Consider the following 15,532-nt stretch of genomic DNA (forward strand, 5'->3'; position numbering starts at 1 on the left):
TCAAAGGTCTCAAATGCATTCCTTCAATTTGATGGTTCTTTCAGGACAAATCTGATGCACTTCCTTTTTTTTTAAATAGTGGAACAATAGTTCCAGATAAGGATTCTATTAATCATAATTGTTTTATTATTATATTAAACTTGGAGACATGACTACAGAAAAGTAGTCACTACATTACAACTATTAAAATGGCAAAAAACTAATGAAAAGAGTGGAAAAAATGAAGACATTTAGTGCCATTGCACCAGAGCATTATAACATGGTCATCCACAACAAACCTCATGCCCAATATCCCAATAACTGCAACCACTTGGGTTTTACACATCCTTAAAAAGATAACTGTACTAAATGGCAAGATGCTCCAGACTTTAACAGCTAGGAAAGATTACATAAACAGAATCATTGCTCCACATACAAATGAGAGCTTTATAAAGAAGTTAAATTCAGTATTTGAGCATTTTGCAGTAAATAAATAGATCATTCTATCACTTATGCCACAATTGTATGGTTTTTCTTTCTTTCTTCAGGGCCCAGTACCTATGTAGAAGTATAGAAACTCTTTTTTTACCAAACATGACTCAAAATTATTTCTGCAAGGATTTTTCCCATATTTCTGCAAATATTGCTAGTTCAGCTTAGCTACAACTGGCTACTAGAGAATACAATTAGACTATGAAAAAAAAATCAGCTTTAAAACTGACATTATAGTACTGAATAAATACACATACCAGCATTTTTCAAATCATGTATCTATATAAATGAGGGAAGGTTAATTTCAAAAACCTTCTCTTCCCCCATCACTCTTCTTGTCTTTACGTCTGATTTTGTGCCAGCTGAGGACTCATTTCATGAACAAATAGTTTTTTAATGGATGCAGGCTTTATGTGTAAAATATGGTAAAATAGATCAATGTTAAAATGTGTTTCTCATTTCTAATAACATTCAAATCAAAGATTCCAAGTTGAAACTTTAATGTGAAAATAAGCTCTGGAATAAAATCATTATCCTGTGAAGAAAGAGTTTTATTGTTTTTATCAGCATCTTATAAAAAAATTCATCTCAAGAAACATTCTATTACTAAAATTCAGATACCCAAGAAATCAAAGCTGCCCAAATACTTTAATTGCAGAGATTTCAAAACTCATGCAGGGAGGAAAAGAAACATTTAAATAGCAGATTATTCAATGTCAGAATCCAAGAAATATTTATAACATGGGTCAAAACATAAACAAGCAAGTAGAAAATATGACCTAGATTAGCTAATACTACTATAGTGGTCTGTGAGCACATTTTGGAATTTGGATACTAAGGAGACAGGAAAAACAGTTTTGGAAATAACTCATTCTTAACATTTTAAACCCTCCATAGGTATCAGAGTGAATTACACTTGACTGCTTCAGTGGATTTTCTACACAGAATGTATATAAATAATAGCGCCACAATTCCAAGGACAACTTCTCATCAAATCCATGTGAACAGAAACACTCTTATTTCAAATAAGAAGCTGTCAACATGCAGCAGAACAGGAGGGGTGATCATAAATTGTGTCCATTGCTAAGGGAATTCTAGTAACTAACTGTAGTGAATTTAGAGAAAATTAATGGAAAAAAACTATTTAGAACGTAATTCTGAACAGCACATGTGAAAATATGCACATTAATGTCATTTGAAATAAATGGCTCCATGTAATTTTTTCCATGCTCTAAAACTACTATTTTTGAAGACATTTACTCTTCCTTACTGCACCTAAAAGAAACCAATTCTTTTCCTGTTCAAGTACGAGATTACTGAGGAATTCTTCAGAACAATTTGTTTCACCTGTTGCCACAGACTCCCTACTGCTTAAATCTATCCACTAACGCACTTGAAGATTTTATGTTCCTAATCCACTCGTATTTAAACATCTCTTTCTCACAGTACTATAAAACAGATTCTAATAAAATACTATTTATCTTGGAAGACATTCCTGTACACACTAATGGATGCTATCAGTCCTTCATTATGCAGCTTGAAAACGACCATTTCACAAAAGACCAATGGTAAATGGTTTCTTTGCAAATTAACAGTGGATTACTTTAAGGCAAGCTCATGATTCAGTATCAGATTTTTGCTTTAGAAACCCAGAGATTTCAATTATTCTTAATACATTTGCTGAATAAATGCTGCCAGTCAACTACAGGGTTCCAGGTACATCTTATTCTTAATATTCCTATTATGGATTTTCTCAAGGAAGACTCTAGGGGTAAGAAGCAAGATGAAAACTCTTCATTTTTTGAAAGAGGTTTTCAGCTCTGATTGAAATGTATTGGTGGAGCTCTCTGTAAGCTTGACATGCTACCATCAGTGGAACAGAACTTCTTTTTTTTTTTTTTTAATCTGGGGACAGACTAAATTTACTTTATATTTAGCAAGCACCTTAGTTTCTCCTGACTCAAATTTAAACTGATTTTCTTAAGACAAAACTTGTTTTAGTGGAAAGTTTCCATCACCAGATTGATCAGTTTTCTTTCATGATTACATTTGTGAGGAAGAATAAAAAAAAAAAAGCTAAAATACTCTTGAATATAATTGTTTCTAAATCAGAAAAAGCATCCCACAGATACTGCCGTACTTGGCTATGCCTTTAAATGGAAGCACTGTGTCTGTTGCCCTCATCAACTCATAGTTCTAAAAATCTTATAACTGGCATTTTCAAGTAAGACTCACAGAGACACAGACACTTAAGATTTAAACCTTTGCAACATGATATCCACCTTACACATACAGATGCTTATAAGATTGTTTTTCAGGGTCAACTGTAAGAGAAATTACAAATGACAAACAATTTATCCTAAATTCATCTTTTACTATTCTACCCATTCCCATGTCTTCTAATTCACGTTCCCAAAGGTACACACATCAACAAAAAGAGAATTTTTCATGAGTCTTTCAATGTGCAAACTCAAGTACAGAAACAAAACGAAGATAAACTAAACACTTAAGAATGCCTAGACTCAGCTAAGACATGTTGTCCAAAAAAAGAAAGGTCAAAAATCCAAAGAAACCAGGCTTTTCATTTGTAAGTAAGCAGCGATCAAGGTGATATGAGACCCTCACATCATATTTATAACTCAGAATTAACTGCAGAGACACGACGCTCTCCATAAATCTTTCTTCATGTATTCACTGGGTAATGAGGGCTCAGCAATGACAGTTTGCAATGACCATATTGGTTTCCCAGGTTTGGTGCATAAAGGTCTCCCTAAAGAGGCATGTCTCATTGATTTGTCTCCATACACTTATAATCCTCAAATGCTAAAACCTAGGAGCAATTCTATAGATTATTATTCCCAAAAGCAATCTTGACAATTTCTGCTGTCAGTACTAAAATATATTCCACTTCTATATCGAGTTTTCTCAAACTGTCTAGTGTCTCATTACTATAAAATGTAGAATCTAGTGAAACGTAACTATACATATATCCATTAAAACATATTCAAAGCAGTGCAAGAATATGGAAAGTGACAGCTTCATTGACTTTTACCTTTCTTGGTTTATGGCTCCAAGTGATCAGTGTATTATGCACAGACCTCTAACCCACAACTACTTCTCAGTTGGAAACATCTTATTTTCCTAAGTTACTAGGGCTCAAAGCCCAGGATTCACAGACATTTGCTTTCACTCACAGGAAGAAAATAATCTTGTACACTACTAATGTCTCTAAATTTGGTAAATACAAGGAGACCCTAAAGATAAGATGACTTCCTCTAGGTTTTAACCATTGTAGTAAATGAATTTATATTCAAAATTGCAAGCACCATCTGCCATCTACACCCCCATCCTCTATTTAAGATTGGCAGTAGGACTATCCCCAGTCTTACACAAACTGGATCACAGAACTTACAGGCTCCTATTTTGCCCTCTTGCCCAATCAATATCCCTACTCACAAACAGGAAGGTGAATGTACCTGCTCTGAGCCTGGCAATACAGTTACCTTGCACTTCACACGAAATACCATTCTAGAGGAATTTTCTTTTTCCTCTCAAACCTTAAGGACAGGTAAAAAAGAAAAGATAGAAGCTATTTTCAAAAGGTTTAAAAAGATGTAGTATATGGAGATATTTTTACTTTTTTCAAAGACAGTTTCTTTCTAAAATAGTGTAGCAAACCCAAAATTTGGTTTAAACAATGAAATGCCACACACAAAAAATGTAAGAAATGGGTAACTATTTAGGATATATAGATATATTTGGGGCATAATCTTGTAGATTTCATTGAGTTTCCAAATAACTAATTTGTAATAATTTTCATAATACTGTATTTTTTCCTAAAAGTAGATGAAGCATCAGAGTCTGCCTTGATTTCCATTTTAGCCATGAACAACACTGCATTCCAGTAAAATTCTGAAATGTAACTCTCCTAGTTCTAGAGCACAAAATCCAAAAACTTACTTTAGCTCTAATTTATTACTCAGCATTTCTAGATCCATTCTCCTGACAGAGACATGAATCAATTCAGGGTGGAAAAACTGCACTCTGCTTGCTGGCTTTACTGATATACTGAAATACCTCATAAAATCATAAAGGAAAAATTTATTGGACCTTGTACCAATACTGAATGTTATCACCAGAAACTGTATTCGATCATCTGCCATGTAATTCCAAGTGTAAACAAGCTGTTTGCACAAATCAAAAGCTGTTAATGTTGTGGAACATACTTGGAGTTCTATTACTTCAAAGACTTTATAGCTATATGCCCCATTACTATTTCCTGCAAGTATCACTTCAAGCCTATTCCTAAATCTTACATATTTCCACACTGGCTTTTCCCGCAGTTATTGAGTCCTTCCATTGGTAATTAGATGACTCTGCACACTTTGCTGCTGTAGTTGCTACTTTTCTCTAGAATTGCAAGAAACATGCACATTTATTCTTGCCTTCTGAAACAACTATGCCCCCCAAAAAATCCTTGAGAAATGTAAAAATATTTTTACAGACATTTTACACTGCCTTATGTGAAGAATAATCTATGTAACTTTACCTTTTTTTTTTTTTTTTTAATTATTTGTACTGTTTAAAAGCACTGTGTCAAAATGAAAGGAGGTATTTGCATTGTGTGATTCTGCCTATATCAAACTTACAGTTCATATCAGGATGGAGCTTCTACAATAAAAACTAGCACCACACCTCATTCTGCATCATTGAGCAGTCTCAGAGTGCATAAAATATTTGCCTTTTTTGGATGAAACAACTGCAGAGGCACTCTGACATGCTAATGAGTTTCAGCCCATAAGACCAAACTAGAGTCATCCCAAAGAAAAAAGCCCCCAAGACTCATTGTGTAAGCTCTAGGTCCCTGGCACCACTTTTGTTGCAGTCTGTTTGACAGCATACAAATAGCCAAGTAATAAAGACATGACTTCATTAAAAAAAAAAAAAGAGGCACAAAAAACTGTGCTTTAGCAGGAATTACTTTATGTTTCAGAGCTTGCTTTGGAAGCTGTGCTCTTTAGCAAGTGAAGGAGTATATAGTTGTCTTCCTCTAAATTCAACGAATTGAAATTATATTTGAATTACCAAGAAAGTTCATTCCAACTTTTAAAACCATGCTGATGATATTCAGATCAGTTTCAAAAACCCTATCTTGATTTTAAATCTGACTGCTTCCCCAATAATCATGGCAATTCAATTCACTGAACAAACTAATGTTAAAATTAGATAATAAGGATTGCAAGATCAGTTTAAGATTAGAAAAACTCCAAGCTACTTGCTCTTGAAATAAAAGCTTGTCTGTTAAAAAAAACCCAAGCATAACATCAAACAATGCCCCTCCTTCAACAAAATACAAATTATCTCATTACTGTCACTTTTGTAGTAAGAGAATAGACAATCAGTCTAAAATTCCAGTTTCTTGTTTCTTTTTTTTTTCTCCCCTCAAGAAAAGGTCAAAAACTCTCCCTGTTTAGAAATAAGAGAAAAATATACCCAGCTGCCTGAAGCCAAGACTTTAGCCTATGCATCCATCACTGGCTTCTAGGTCCCAGGGCAGGCTTCACCCAGGCTGCTGGCTTTTGGCTCCAACAGAGGACTTCATGCCTTCAGAATCAGAAGCTTCCCAGAGGAATCTATAATGCGTATGGTCCAACAAGTCAGCACAGTGCACTTAGCCAGCTCTAGGCTAACTTACATAAAGACACTACGCATTTTCAGGAAGCTCTTAACACACATCCCCAATTGATTTGCAATGGAACTGAACACAATGAGTACCTTGTGAGGGACAGCCAACACCAAGCAAAAATGAATCATTATCTTTTCAGCACAGGGCATGAGAGAGGATGGGGCAATGGGAGCTAAGGGATTCATAGTGAAGTGATCTGGACACATACAAAGTGTTATCTGTTCTATGTTCTTTGATATTCATCACATGCTTGAAGAGATTCAGTCAGAGCTAGTAGTGGTTTTAAGTCTACTACTGGTGATCTCACAAGCCCAAAAAGGCTACCAAAGGCATGAGTGTCTTTCACTCTACACTGGGTGCAGACACCCACATACAAATCTAGGAACACAAGTAAATTGAATTTACAGTAAAGATTTCTGGCTCTTCTCTTTGTTTTAAACCACAGAAGTAATTTTACTAATTTCATCATGCTGTCTTCTAAAATGGTTAGAGTACAATGAGACAGTAGAGAACTTTATCCTTATTATTTTGTTAACATTTAACTGCCTAAATATTGCCTCCAGCAAATTTACTATCAGAAAAAGATCCTGAGAAGTAATTTTACTAATTTCATCACGCTGTCTTCTAAAATGGTTAGAGTACAATGAGACAGTAAAGAACTTTATCCTTATTATTTTGTCAACATTTAACTGCCTAAATATTGCCTCCAGCAAATTTACTATCAGAAAAAGGTCCTGAGACACAGAGAAGAGCACATTTTTAAAGCAGATGCACTGAGATATACACACTCCACCATAGCCAATATGTCATTGTACAACTGAACTTCAGAACCAATCATTTCCTTAATAAACAAAAGCCACCTTTTCCTCATTTCAAAAGAAATAAGGAATATGTTTTACATTAAAAACAACTAATATAGCTTTTGTATTTATCATCGTATTTACAACTTGGATAAGCTGAAATATGACCATAAATTTACTTCATAAGTTGTTCTATCCAACTTACGTGAATTAACAAGTCTTACACTTTCAGCTAACAGCTCACACTCACCTTCCATTCCTAAAGGGATGGAGGGACGGATATATCATGGAAGCCACACATAACAGAATACCCCAGAGGGAATTTATTAGAATAAACCTTTTGAAACACTCCTGAAACATTTAGACATTTGTAATATAGAAATAACTTCTGATTTCAGGCCCAATTGTAACTTCCTCCCATCACTGCCATGATTTTACCATATGACTCAGCAGTACAATTTAAGAAGAAAGAGCTTAACAGTTTCTCCAATGAAGAGGAGAGCTGGTCAACAGGTCAAGGCATTCAGTCCTACAGAGCTAATTGGTCAATCAATTGATTTGAAATACTAGTATCTCCCCAACATTATATAACCAATGAGAAAAATGGGTTAAATCAGGAGACAGAATCCTGGCATACAGGGAAGTAATGGAAATCCTGGGAGAATTACAGCATGAAGAGAAATGTTGCAAAACCCTTGCAGCTTGAAGAGTAAAAGTGTTCCTGGCAGTAGCTTTTTTGCTACCTTCTGTAAGACAAAATCGTGAGTCACAGTTGGCCCAAATATTCTTAAATTGCTGCTAATAAAGACACTGCCATGATAATTCAGAGAAAAAGTTCACCTCTAACTGTTTCTAAGTACCACTTTTTATTACCTGCTATTTACAAAATGGCAGGCAGCCAATAAAATTCTCGGTAGAACTCTATATCCTCATGTTGCTTGCAAGTCATCTTATTTTCTATCTCTGAATAGCACAATGCATTGTCAAATTAGTTTCTCCCTTGCTTCATCTGGCAATTTATTATATCAATCTTCTTAAATGTTTAAAATTAACGTAAAAATCCCTATTCGGATTACTTTAAATAAAATGTAAGCATATACAGCACTGTTTCAAAATAATGGAATTATCCACATAACTATTTTCAATAGCTAAGGCTGGAACAAAAGCAGATTGAATGCAGAATATACTCAAAAATTATATACAGTCAGGTGAAACATTAGAGATGTATCTTCCCTCTTTCAACACTATACAAAAAAAAGTGACAAAATAATACATTAAATAATACTTTACTTAAATAATACATTAAATAATAATACATTAAACTTACAGGGATATGCTCAATAAAGAAGGTTGATTTATTAAAGGTAAGCAACACCATTGCCATATGACAGCTTTTGATTTACATTTCTTTTAATTCACAGCTGGCAATGAAGTCTGTCATTTCCCCTTTGGTCCAGGTCATAACGGATATAGATTTTAGATGGTGTGGGATGAAAAACACCACTACACTGTTGTCTAATCCCCCACTGTTGTCTAATTCTCCCGTGAGAATATAAAACAAAACTGCAACTGATATATAATGTCCCAATGATTAAGAGAGATTCTGTAGAGCAGATAGATAAAGGCGAAAAATGTACACTGGAAGTAAGAGCTCGTGAGATTGAGGGGCTTGCTGACCTACTACAGGTCTCTAAAAAGGACTCAAAGGCAAAGATTCCTCAGAAAGACTAAACAATTTCTTAAGCTTCAGGGTATACTGAAGAATTATTTACCCAAGACATACACTTTTGAGGTGAACAGGAAAATACTGTCAGGTTGCATATCAATAGAGGACAGGCTGGAACCAGTTGATCATTAGAACAGCAAGTCAGCAGCACCAGATGGTTATATTCAGATTTCAATACAGCTGAAAGTTATAATGACTGCATTTTAGCAATTCAGACACCTGATTCTTGACAGCCAGGGGGCAGAAAACAGTACCAGAAGCACTAGAGATGATTTGGGAATCACAGACACAAAAACTTTATTTCCAGTTTAGGATTTCATACAAATTATGTCCCAATGAAATATACTTGAATGCAGCTTCCCTCCACATAACCCAAAATGGCACTTGGTTAATTACAGCACCAGAATGTGCTATAATCTCTGAGACTGACTCATTGTATCAACAAGTCATAGTTGTCACTGAGCTGCAAGACAAACACATTGTTACTGCAGTTACAGAAACTGTAGTTCCTCCTGTAACAACCAAGGACAAACTATCTTGTGTATCTTGTGCTGTAAGAGAAAAATTGTTTTCATTTCATTTAATCCCGAGATACAGATATATATACATGCAAGCATACAGGTATACACCTATTACTTCTTATGATGTGTATGAAGGAAACAGGATATTACACAGAAAGGTTGTATATCTTTTCAAGTACTTCTACCTTTAGATTACATTCTGCAATAAAAAACACTGTCAAATAATATTTTATGCAAACAGGGATTCTACTGCAAGTTATTTTATGAATTTCTGGACTGAAAAAATATGCAGTGAATGAAATCTACCTATATTCAGAGTGTCTTTCCATCACCTAATTCCTATCCTAAAGAAAAACAAAAACATGAGACCAGCAAAGGTTTCTGCATTCTGCTTGCAAACCTATGTATATGCTTTATTAATAATCAATTTAAGTGCATAATACATTGACGTAAAACAACTTGAGAATATACAGTTTGCCACTGAATCTTGCAGTTTTCCTTCTTTGTTCTTAAAGAGGATCAGACTCTCATGAATACGCTTCAACGAAACAGTGTGCACCTTACAGTGTGTCAAGGAGCACTGACTTGTTGGGTACTTGTACAAGCAATAAATTTCAGATGCAAAAACTTAAGCAGAAATCTAAGACAAAGTTGATACTCACCATACTGCATTTAACTGAACACATTTTGAATTAATTTTAATACCAGTACTTTAGCTTAACATCACTATCACTACAATATATGGAGGGTGCCTTAAAGGAGTCATGAATCAATCTTCAAAACTTCTGGCAGGCCAAAGGACTTCCTTACAAACCACCTGATACCAATTAAGTGGCAGAAAGCTTATTTTACATAAAAAACTTTTCCCCCCCCATTTTCTCTATGTCAGAAGCTTGGCCTATTTTGAAGCTGTTTACCTTGAATCTATTTTACTATTACATTATTACACATGACATATACAGCAAAGACTAATCCATAACTGTGCATGCTCAAAACTATATTCTGGAAAAATAAACTTAACCATTGACTGGTGGGTAAGACAGCAAATTGAAAATGAGTGTGTTTTATGTACAAACTCAAAGTCTCTTAAAGACTTTGTCCAGAACCTTGCACCTGGTAGATATCTGAAAAACTACAATCATATGATCTGTCAATGAAGATTATGTTAACAGGACTATTCTCTGTATAAAACATATTGTACCACATTGTGTACCAGTGTCCTACTTGCAGGTGAATGTAGCCTCTTTCAGTAAAAGTTAGAGTAATCATACGTGAGTCTTAGTTAGGCTGTTTTTTGCCATTAATTAAAAAGCAACATGAATTAATGCTATATGAAATTAATACTATGAAAGGAGAATCTATGAAAAGTAAAAGTAGATGCCACCCTAGTGCTCGGTGTTTTTTCAAGTGGAAACTTCATTTCACAAGTTGCAGTTCAGAAAAACAAGCAAGAACCTTTTACTCTGCTAGATAGTGCTATACTCCTAATTGCAAAAGGAACTAAATATTACAGTGAAGCTACATAATTTTGCTGAGCTTGCATAATTAGGTCTGTAAATCAACAATGCTTTCACTGTTGAGTATTTCTCCTGCCTAATCACTACAACTAACTTTACAGAAATATTCTGAAATACTCTCTATATACCTTTTGCTACAGACAATGGCTTTGTATTCCCCTTTTCTGTTATTCAGTCAGATTCAAACACAATTCAGTACTGGCAGAAATCCGTGTCTAGAGTATTATATCCCTAATAAAGAGCCAAGGAGAAGAAGGAAGAAAGCAGAGGCAAGCACAATGATGAGTGTGTGTTTGTGTAACTGAAGGCATGGATGCAAAAATTCAGAGCCCTGCCTTACACAATCCACCTCAGATAGTATTTCAATGTCTATAAAACAGTCGGTTGTTATATTTAAATATTGTGCAGTAATGAACTTAGTAACCTCTGAAAGTGAGAACAGTCACCTTGTGTGCTTTAGGTTTGTTACCACTTGGTTTGGTTCTATTTCAAAATATAGTAAAAAATTGCTGAACAAACCTGATTTTCCTGCCAAATTCATTTTTCGTCTGGCTTGATGTACTATATCTTGACTGTATTTCTACAAAGCTCGCTGTTATTACAGGTGGTTATTACCCAAAACTAAAACCATTCTCCTCTGAGAATCAATATAAAATTTTAAGCTAGCTTTGGAATATTTCCCTTTATCTTGTTATAGATTTTTTCTCCAGGTGCACTTCTTGGAGTTTTTTCTACTGAAAAGAAACTTGATGGCACGTTGCTGTCTGAAACCAGTATCAAATTTCAAAGTAACAGGTAACAACTTCGGGAGCTGAGAGAAAAAAATCCTTAGGACAACTGCATGAATCCCCAAAATGATACAGAGCATAAGAAAATACTGCAGAACATTTTAACACATAGATGGTAACCTGCATGTACAAACATGGATAGAGGAAAGAGGGAAAACTACACGAATCATTTTTCCACAGGAGTTCTGACAGGATAACTGTGCAATCTATCTGCATTTCTGTACAGTGAAGAGAAGTTACAGGTCTTACTTTAACCAGTGAGCTACTATTTCAGGTGCAGATTTGTCACTTTTGCCATTTCTATGTTGCTAACAAAGCCGTATTTCTAAACAAGAATACTTGTGAATTTCTAAGTTTGGTGAGAAAATATATTATACGTAAGTACTTACTATCCAGAGAAATCATACCTGCTACCAAGGATTGGCTCCCCAGAGGGTCCCAAAGCAGAATAGTCCATGCCATAGAAATTCAGCCCTAGAAGTATTTTATTCCTCCATTTTGAATCAGGATCCAGTACTTGAACACAGGCTCGTACCCAGGGAAGGGGGGAATTTGGACCAGGTCTGTCAAGTTAGCAAAAATCAAACAGGTTGTCAGAAGAAGTACATGTTCACTCTCAGCCTTCTCTTTTGACTTGTGCAATTGTAAAAAAGCAAATTATGGCACACAAAAACCAGTAAAGATGAGCCTACAATCCTAAGAAGGTTAAATGTACATTCTTCAGTGGCTTGAAGTGCTGAGGCACAAAACATGCTTGCCCCACTCTTGACTTTGTCATTGAATTCCAAGGTTCAAGGGCACAAAACTCCTTACAGTGGATAAGAAGAGGTTTCCCCCCAGCACATTTTCTCTGTCACAGGGCCTTGCACAATGCCTACACTATAATTCAAAACTCTGTATGACTTCAGTTGTTTTCCAATACCATTCTTATCCTCAGTGTTTTCACTGTCAACTAGCAAAACATACTGGGACAAAATCCACTATTTACTTACAGAAAGAACTGTATAATTATGACTGGTAAGCAAGACAGGTTTCAATGATAGTTTAACACTTACTTATGGAAAAAACCCTAAAAAGGCAATAACTTAACAAAAAGCTACATTAAGAAAAAGAGTATAGCCTTAATACACAGAGTAATTTAATTGTTATATATATAACAGAATATTGCACTCATTTCATTTCTATCTCTTTGGAGAGGAGACCAGGTTTTCCCTCAAACACTCGCTAACATGATAAAAGGCACTCACTAACATGATAAAAGGAGAAGTATAGACTTACAAATATCAGTATCTACTCCCTACTAATTATCTGCCTCAAAGCCTTCATAATATCTGTGCCATTAAAACCCAATATGCTAATACAGCAGAGGAATGTTGCTGGAAATCATGTTCATGTTTAAAGGCAGATGAACTATCAATTGTGCTTTAAAGCTAATTTGTTCAACAATGATATGTTGTAGATTATTCGTGTACCTATCCTGCAGAACTGTGCTAAATAACTCAAAACAAAAGAACCTGGCTTGGAAAAGAATAAGTGTCAGGTTATCCTTTTAAAAGGATAACTTTTTAGCTCGAGTACAAAGTCTTCCATAATATCCAAACCCCAAAAATACATTGCTGTTAAAAATGTACTGAGTTATGGGCTTGTTCACAAGTCACCTACCCCAACTACTAATCTAGAACTTTAGTATGTGGTACAGTCAAAACACACTGTCCACTCTACTAGAAAAAATTAACTCATACTGTAGATTTAATAATGACTTAACAATTCCTTCAACAATCTTTCAAATGTTAGATGAAGCCTTACCGATGTGGTGCTGAATAGTCATATGTCATGAGACTGAAGCTGTCTACTGCTGAGGCCAACTGATCGAATTCCTTCTTCGTGAACATTCCCGGCTGGTTAGTCCTTCCGAAACAAAGCAAAACAGAAACAAGAGGAAGAGATAAATTACTACAATAACCTGACTTACTCTCTCCTTTGGGTTTCATACAATTTGATCACATAAGAAAAATCTTTCATTCTGAGGTGGTAAAACAAAAAAAAAAGATATTTCAGTGCCATTCTTATAATAAATGTCTAAGAAAAAAAAATAAATTTAATGCTAGGTAGGTTGCCAGTGGGAATAATCATACTGCCACAGCATACTTACCAAATAAGCATTTCTAGCATGGCTACAACACTGATTGTAAGGGCTATGGACTAATCAAATTGCCCTAGGTAGCAATCAATTGAACTCTAAAAGTTTTTACAAAACCTTTAATTGCTTGGCCTGTCAAACTGGTTTTGACACTTACAAAACTAAGTTCTTTGAGGCATACTTAAATAAATGGATGGGTTCAGCTTTTGAGAGAAAAACATAGAGCAAAAATAAATTTTTTATTAATCTCAAAAAGAACAATAATTTCTGTTTATGCTGTACTTAAGAAAGACTATACAAACCTGTTTTCTTTAAACAAAAACAGATCCATTTCTTTCTTTGCAGAGGGGAAAGGGAGGGGAGGAAGAAATCCATTCTATGACCTTCTCTAGACAAAAGTCTAGTAATACCTTCAGCATATTTTTGTATGAAATATGGAAGTATTAAATACTTCCACCTTTCTTTTTGCCTACCCTTGATTTACAAAATGTAGCACTGGATTATTATCCACCTTAGCTTCATGGGTGAGAGAGTGTATATTTTGTCAGTTTTGGACTCATACTGGCTTCCTTCAATCATTCAAGCTGGAAACAATTAATTCACACAAGTTGCCTGAAAACACTGAATCTGTTTCAAAGAGAATCTGTAACTTCAAACTAGTAGCACAAATAGCACAGCAGGGAACATAAGCCAGCCTTAATCACATTGCAAAGATGGGACTGAACTAAAAAGGAAAAGCTGCTGCCAGGAGAACCACGTCCTCAGCCAGAGGGCTCTGAAGCATGTTAACATAAAACAAATAGGTAGAGAAGTAGCATATTGTCCTAAATAATCCAGGAGAGCAGAGTTTATAGGGGGACATTATAAAAGAAAAGAAAAAGTGAAAAAAAGGTTGTTTAACAGGTACAAAGTCTGTAATGCACCTCTGCTATTCAAGAGGCAGACTTACAGGATTGCATAAGATTCCTCTAGAGAGTAGAGCAGAGAGACTGAAGAATCCAGACCTTCCCAATAATATCAGAAACCAACACTTGCTCTAGAAATTAGTAGGCAATCCCTGTCTAGACAAGGTACACTTTTAAACCACTCATATTCCATCTTAAATGTAAAAACTAAAGAGATGCTCAGTGACAGATGCAAGTAATAAACAGATAAATCACATATTTTGACCCTTATCCCTTTTGGATCAGTTTGCAAATTCTGCATCCAACAACATGTGCTGAGTGGATCACCAGAGCATAACAGTGTTCATTTATCAGTTTACAAGGACACTTTTTGTTCCATTGCACTGGAAAAGAGGTGAACAGAATACAGGTTACAAAGTGGGGCCTGTTGTGTTACAAGAGAGCAAAGCATGAATGATATGTGCAAGACAGGTCAATGAACCCGACCAAACATACCCCAGATTATGTAGCCGTAATCTGTATGAAGCATAGCAGTGTTGTGGAAGTCTCAAATTGTCAGAAACAGTGATATACTGGTCCTGTGAAGGAGCAATCCCATTCCTTTCCTTCCAGGCTTTTAACAAATTAAAACAAGTCCTCACTTCTGGAACCTATTGGGTTTTTGTATAGTTATCTGCTTGTCATTTAATGTAATTGCAAACTACAGTTGTTCTACAAGAAGTAGAAAAAAAAAAAATCAAACAAATCTTTGAAACAATGTCATGGCAACTTGGATGTCTGTAGGCAAAGCAATTCCCCAGTGCAAACTCCAGCAAAACACATTTTCATTAAATTGATTGTGATTACTCATGAAGGGAAAAGCATAAAAAGTAATTATAATGTGTATTAGGTATTAGGGCAAGTTGGATTGCTTTATAGATTAAGCTAGGTACTACTTAATTGAAATTTGCATGTGTAACTTAAGAAGAAACACACAGG

General features: G+C 35.2%; 1 protein-coding gene across 5 annotated transcripts in view; it reads right to left on the reverse strand.

Annotated features, from left to right (window-relative positions):
* Positions 1-15,532, reverse strand: part of CHID1 (chitinase domain containing 1) — a 105,230-nt gene that overhangs the window by 50,518 nt on the left and 39,180 nt on the right. For all 5 annotated transcript variants that reach the window (XM_027642479.1, XM_027642480.1, XM_027642481.1 and 2 more), the window contains 2 exons: positions 13,316-13,417; positions 11,917-12,072 (listed from right to left, as the gene is read on the reverse strand). In XM_027642479.1, coding sequence (XP_027498280.1) covers positions 11,917-12,072; positions 13,316-13,417 — 258 coding nt within the window. The remainder of the gene's footprint in view (positions 1-11,916; positions 12,073-13,315; positions 13,418-15,532) is intronic.

The sequence above is a fragment of the Corapipo altera genome, unplaced genomic scaffold (assembly GCF_003945725.1).
Source record: "Corapipo altera isolate COAL_440 unplaced genomic scaffold, ASM394572v1 23b, whole genome shotgun sequence".
Classification (NCBI taxonomy): Eukaryota; Metazoa; Chordata; class Aves; order Passeriformes; family Pipridae; genus Corapipo; species Corapipo altera.